Genomic DNA, 6,927 nt, shown 5'->3' on the forward strand with positions numbered 1-6,927 from the left:
CCCCCCATGTCTGCCCCACCTGGCTCCATCTCTCGCCTGCCCCCCGACCCCCCCCCAATCACTGCCTCACCTGGCCCCAGCATCCCGTCAGTTGAAAAAAAAAGCCCCGCACTCACCAGCAGTAGCTGCTGCCGTCAGGGTCACTGGGGCCTCATGGCAGAGCCCCCCCACCGTGCAGCACAGGCCCCGTGTGGCAGTCACAGTGGCCCTAGCTGCCCAGCAGCGTGCAGAGCTGCACAGCGCCCTGCCGACCCTCACCACACCCATGCGATGGGGCAGTGGGATTGCGGGTGTGAGACAGCCAGGGCTGGACCCTGCTGCCCCCTCGCTGCCCCCATGCTGCGTGGGTGGCTCAGCCACAAGGCCCCAGTGACCCCCCACACCAGCTGCCAGTCAATGTGGGGGTTTTTTTGTTGTTTTTTTTTTAAGTGCCAGGAGGCTGGGGACAGGAGGTAGCCACTGGGGAGGCTTGGGGTGCAAGCGGGAGTGGGGTATGTGGACCTTGCAGGGGGGTGGTAGCCCCTGTGGGGGCCATGTGGCCCCTGTTGGGAGGCCTGCAGGGGGCAGTCTGTGAGCTGTGCAGGGGGGTGCACCCTGCGGGGAGCAAGGGGCCCACCCCTCCTGAGCAGCATCCCCTCACAGTCCCTCCACAATCCACCCACATCTACCCACACACTCCACAGCCCCTCATATCCCTCCACAGCCACCCACATCCCTCCACCCCCCTTCTCCCTGTCCTGCAAACCCCACATTCCCTCAGCACACACCCTGCATGCCCAGCTGCCAGACAGGATGAAACCTGCTGGCAGGAACTGTGGCTACAGGGGCATCTGTCACCATATCCTGGTTAGTGAAGGGGTCACAGGGAGCTTTAACTGCTCTATGGCTTCCAAATTGCTTGAACACTATAGATATATCAATAAAACATTGCCCAACTGATTGCTGTCTCTCTCTCTCTCTCTCTCTCTCTCTCTCTCTCTCTCTATATATATATATATGTGTGTGTGTGTGTGTGTGTGGTTTTTTGTTTTAATTGTGGAGAAACATGGATTTTGGGGTATTTCACACAGTGACTTTGGGATTTTCAATTTTCAAATAGGGAGCACCAAAATTCCTGCTAGGAAGGCAAGTGGCAGGACCCAAGCAGAGGAGCATGCTCAGAGCTGGCATCTTGGACCCAGCTAGCTGTGGCTGAACTCCTGGCCAATTGGGGCCAGGAGGACATGCTTTGACCGTTCATAGCAGGCCACCACACCGGGAACATCTTCCGGGCGATAGCTGCCCAGATGGCCAGGCAAGGGCACAAATGGCAGTAGTGCCACACAAAGGCCAACTCTGTAGCCACAGGCCACTGGCAGGGAACTCTCAGGGCTGCTTCAGCTGGCACAAGGGTTAGTGTCCCCAGGTACCAACTGGCTGGGCCCCAGAAGCTCCTGAGAGCAAGTAGCCCTGAGCTACTTGACAGGGTAGGTTTTTGTACTGATGGGGCCAGGAAAGGGAAGTTTTTTTATAATGCTGGGGATAGAACAGGAGCTGGCCCCGGGTTCTAGCTCTCCCTGGCTGCATATCCAGGAGGAGCCAGGCGGGATTCTTTTGCCCCAAGTGGCACAATTTGCCCCAGACCAAAGTGCATGTCCGGGCACGTGTGCTGAGGCAAAAAGCTCCAGCTCAAATTTGCACTGCTTCTATTTGAGGTGTTGCAAGCGCCTATGCAGAGGTGCAACAGAGCAACAGTGACTTCTGGCTGTTCATGCTGCCACTGCAGACATGCAGCTGTGGCAGCAGGTGTTGTTATTTTGCAACCTCCTGCCACAAGTTGGCACCCGGGGCTGTTGTTCCAATCACCTTACCTTAGTTATGCTGCTGGGGTTATGGATAGCAGGGGTTTCACTATTAATGACATTCTTAGGGCAGGAATGCTTTCTCTAAAAGAATGGGGGGTTCATATTTCTTCATTTTCTTCGTATTGCTGACCTGTAGATATCAAGACTTGTGCATTTTACAGTTGAATAAATAAATCACTGTCTGTACTGCTTTGGTTAGTCACATGGTATTTTTCTGGTCCTGAACGGATGCCTTATATAACTAATAGTATTGACCTGAAGAAGATTGCATTACATTTGAAAGCTTGTCTAAGTCTATCCCAACCATACAGTCGATCCAATTAAAGATATTATGCACTGAAATCCTTGCCCCTCACATATTTCCTGGATCATCATGGCTATAGCATCATTCAAATGCTAATAGGCGCTGTGAAATTCAGACTTTCTATTCCACTGTAATCATTACCTCAGCATTGTATTGTGGCATTGCATAGGTCAACTGACAGTCAGACAACAGAAATAATACCATGTAACTTCTATAACTGACCAGCATAGTGCAAATAATGCATTGCTTAATTTTTTTGTAGAATGTGCAATGTCAGCTAAGGAACAGCATCAGTTATTACCAAATATGAAATCAAAAATTGTGCTTCTGTGTACTTGTTAGAATTAGGCCATGGAAAATATTTGAAAACTCCTGCCAAACATTTACACCAGCCATTACATTACAGTATTATTATCCTGTGCTCTAAAGGAATTTTTACAACTGAAGGATATATCATCAGTGACAACAAAAACCCATAGAGAGTGTCTCCCCACAAGCGGGAACTCGAGTTTCCCCAGGGACAAATAGCAGCAGCACATATTTGTGCCGCTGCTACTTGCCCCAGCACACACATTGTGGCACACAGCAAGCTGCCCCAGGTGGGGTAGAGGAGGCTGGGGCCAGCACCTGGGCTAGTCCCAGCAGCCTTACCTGGAGTCCTGGGGGCCTCCCAAGGTTGTAGTGGCAATGATCTGGGCATGCAGAGCCTGACTGGCAGCTGGAGCATGGCTTTGGCCAGTCGGGCTCCCATTTCAGGCAGAACACACTGCTGCTACATGTCCTGCCCCACTTTTTTCTGGCACAGTTTCCTTTTACACTGGGAGATCCTGGTGTCAAAAAAACTGCTGTGCTGCAAATTAGCAGCATAGTGAATGCCTGCATGTGCAGTGAGTGAATTTGCAGGGCTGCAGATGGGTTCTTGGTGCCACAAACTGCATATGCGTGCTTGTCTGTACGCACCCAGAGAGGCTACATTCTTGATCTCCAGGTGCCTTTCTTTTAACAGATGCCTAAAAAGAAAGAAAATGTAGCTTTTTTCCTTTTCCTGATATATCTGCCTGCCCCTCACAAATCCCATTGCATGAGTCTCCAGTCATTGCCTCAGTCTTAAACAACTAAACAAAAACTAAGATAATAACCAGGAATCAGAATTGGGGGCAGAGGTGATATCTCTTATTAGACCAACAAGATATTTGCAAAAAAAAAATTCTTTATTTGCAAGCTTTTGGTCACAAGCCCCCTTCTTCAGTCACAGGAGAGAGCAAAGATTGTAAAAATTCTGCTAGGTAGAAATGAAAATGAAATATGAATTTTCATTTCTACCTAGGAGAACTTTTACAATCTTTGCTCTCTCCTATACCTGAAGAAGGGGGCTTGTGCCCAAAAGCTTGCAAATAAAGAATTTTTTTTGCAAATATCTAATTGGTCTAATAAAAGATATCACCTCTGCCATGAGTTCTGATTCCTTTCATCTCTAAGATAATAACCAGGTATTCAAAATAAAGTTGGATCTGGCAGACTGAAGAAGAAAAAGTTGAAATAAGAGAATGGAGTATTAAAAATTGCTTCATTCTCCTTCAATGCTTCCACACCATTCATTGGGCTATTGTAGAAAGTAGGTTTGTCATTTTACCATAAGTAGTTTGCTTTTCTTCAATAGATGCTAAAAAACATAAGTAGGTTTCTAAATGCTTATGAAAGAATGAGATTGAACTGAAAGCCCTCTGTACGTATTCTTTCCCTTCTTTACTTCCCCTCTCTCTTTAGCTGGAAGAACATCGTGCCGAGCAGAAAAAACTGAAGCACCTGCAGAAGAGACAGGCACAGATCATCAAAGAGAAGGACCAGCTGCAGAGTGAGCACAACAGAGCCATCCTTGCCCGCAGCAAACTTGAGAGTCTCTGTCGAGAGCTCCAGAGACACAACAAAACCCTCAAGGTAAGTAGGGGGCCTCTCAAATTAGACAGCAGGCTATAAACCCCATACTGACTGGGCAGGCTCAGAAACCTTTTCATTCGGGTCTAACATCACACTGAAAATAATTTTTACAGGAATGTACACAATATACAATTACTTACAGTGCATTTGATTCCTACTTACATTAAGGTTGCTTAAAACAGCTCCTAAAGAAGAAACTTTACAATGAGAGTTCATATAGAGTCCAACTTTTCTTTACAGCAATGGTATAGGATTTTTGCACTCTCAGAATTGTGAGATAAGCCTTATGGTGCACAAAATTTGGATGCAATAAGTGTGTGTATAAATGTATAAACATATAGAAATTATTTATGTAGATAATTTGTGTTGGTAAATCTACAGGTACAAATTAAAGTGTGTGTGTGTGTGTGTGTGTGTGTGTGTGTGTGTGTGTGTGTGCACACGCATGTATGTGCATGCGCACACACACACACTGGTGATTTTCTGCCAAAGATTCTCTATAGTTTCTCAGGTATCTTGATATAATTTGGATAGTAGGATATTTGGAAAAGAGGAATTAATATTGACCAAGCAAAGACATTGGCCTGATTTGCCTTGAAGATGGGGGGAATGTTGATTGGGTGCACAAAAAAATTCTGAACTTACAATAAGAGTTTGAGAGAAAAAAATTTAAGGGGTATGATGATTTAAACTATGCCTCACTCTTCCTTAATATATTATGCCATTTAGATGCTTGCTAAATCTGAAACATAGCCAGATATCTTTAAAGGTCTAATTCTCTATATATTTTCTTTTGAATGTAAACATTCAGTCAGGTATTTGAACATACCAGAAAGAATTAGCAACAGAAACAGCAGATGTAACAGTACTTGTTGTTCTTGTGGTCATTACAAAAAAATTCTGTGCTTTGATCTATTGATGCAAAGGAAAACGTTTTTGTAGGTACATATTGTATAAAGTTTACATAAATCAACAGACTTCAAGTCTCAGATGCAGAACCTCAGCTGATATAAATCAATACCGCTTTATGGACTGCTAATGGAGCCACATTGATTCACACCAGCTGAGAAACTGGCCTGCAGAGCCTACACTCAAAGGCTTGGTACAGACATTCAAAAAGCCTGAGGCAGAATTGATCTGAATTATGGAGTTTTCTGTAAGTGGCGTAGTTTAGATCAGTAGCAAACAGAACGCACATTCACCCTTTGGGGGAGGTCAAATCTTAGACTAGGTTCTGCCATTTTTAAACCAGGCTATGTGTGCTAAACTTCTGTTCTGTTACAGGTATAGACCAGTTTTGTGTTCTGAACTTCAGTCCTGTTACAGGTATAGACCAGCTTTGCGTGCCAAATTTCTGTTCCCTTATGGGTATAGGCTGGTTTCTGATCACTTATACCAGTAAAAATGTAATGTCTGTACCTGGCTAAATGTTAGTTATAAGCTGATCAAAATGGAGCATTAGCAAACTAGCTTCTTGGGCTAGGGACAGAAGTTACACATAAACTGATTTAAGTGATCAGAAACCATATTATACCTATAATAGAACAGAAGTTCAGTGCACATAAATGACTTTCAAAATGGCTGAAACCAGTTTAAGATGAACCTGGAGGTAGTGTCAGACTTAACAGATTTAGGTCAAACCAGTTGATGGAATTTCTGTCCCAGATCCCCTCCTGATTCCAGTTAACTCATAGTGCCTCAGCATCCCAGGATGCTCTGCAGACCTGAGCTGTGTTGTCTGCTCCAGCAGAGCAGAGCAGGGCTTGCCCCCCCCCCGCTGTCACAGAGCTGAAGCAGTAAAGCCTCTGCTCCCAAGCCGCTGCTTGTACCTAGCAATACAGTGGGATGAGGGCCATGGGAAGGTACCTCAGGCCCTTCTACCATGGGTCTGCACAGCACAAAGGGAGGGAAAGCATTCTCTGTTGGGCTTATCATCCCCCCACACACACTCTTGAGCTGGGCTGGAATCACCTTAGTCCCACCCCACCCCCCAGCTGCCCTTGCCTTGGAAAGGCTGCAGGGGTGGGGAAATGCACCCGCCCAGCACAGGAGACCTATCTGGGGTCTGCACCACATGACGGAAAGCCCCCTCCACCCTGTCTCCCCCTGCAGCCCAGATACCTGGGCTGGGATCCCTTAGCCCCACATCTTTACCAACTATCATTATCTCCAAAGGGCTGGGGGGGCAGGAGAATGCTCCCACCCAGCCCAGTACCAGTTCCCACCCCCCCAACTGGGGCTTGCAAGAGACCTGCAAAGATTGAAACTATTCAGCCTCAGGCTTTTTGACTGTCTGTACTTAGCCTAGGAGAGGCTATGGCCCTGTCTACACAAAGAAACCATGCTAAAAGTTAAAAGCTCTTGAATCAAACCAGGACAAACCTCTCTGTGGACACTTAATTTTGTTTTCAGATAGTTTCTATCAGTTTATTTTACTCTTGTAAATTAAACCAATATAAGGCATTTTTAAAGTGATTTAAAAGTGTTTACTCAAAGGTTTGTACAGGTTTAACAAGGTCATTTTAGAAAGCCACGCCTTCAGGCTGCTTGCAGATGTGGGAAAAAAAACCTAGTGTTTTACTTTAAACTCAGCAAACTTCCACCCCAAGCCCAGCAAATGCCCAGAAGAGGCAATGAGTTAGTTGCACCTAGCTTTCCCAGCATCCATAGAAATAGGGCACTTTAGTGGGGCTTTTTTGGCACTTTTATCCAATATCTGATTGAATCAGCTTTAGCTAAAAGCTCCACTGAAGCGCCCAATCTTTACAAACACTGCAGAACCAGGCCAAAGTAACATGATGCTGCTTCTGGTACTGTGCATTTCCCCCCTGCCCCCCCCCC

The 6,927-nt window shown here is 46.1% G+C and overlaps 1 protein-coding gene across 1 annotated transcript in view; it reads left to right on the forward strand.

Annotated features, from left to right (window-relative positions):
• The window catches only part of TXLNB (taxilin beta), an 87,572-nt gene that overhangs the window by 48,429 nt on the left and 32,216 nt on the right, over window positions 1–6,927 (forward strand). The window contains exon 4 of the mRNA XM_019527655.1: window positions 3,916–4,086. Coding sequence (XP_019383200.1) covers window positions 3,916–4,086 — 171 coding nt within the window. The remainder of the gene's footprint in view (window positions 1–3,915; window positions 4,087–6,927) is intronic.

This window comes from Gavialis gangeticus, unplaced genomic scaffold (genome assembly GCF_001723915.1).
Source record: "Gavialis gangeticus isolate Ggan-Ray unplaced genomic scaffold, GavGan_comp1, whole genome shotgun sequence".
Classification (NCBI taxonomy): domain Eukaryota; kingdom Metazoa; phylum Chordata; order Crocodylia; family Gavialidae; genus Gavialis; species Gavialis gangeticus.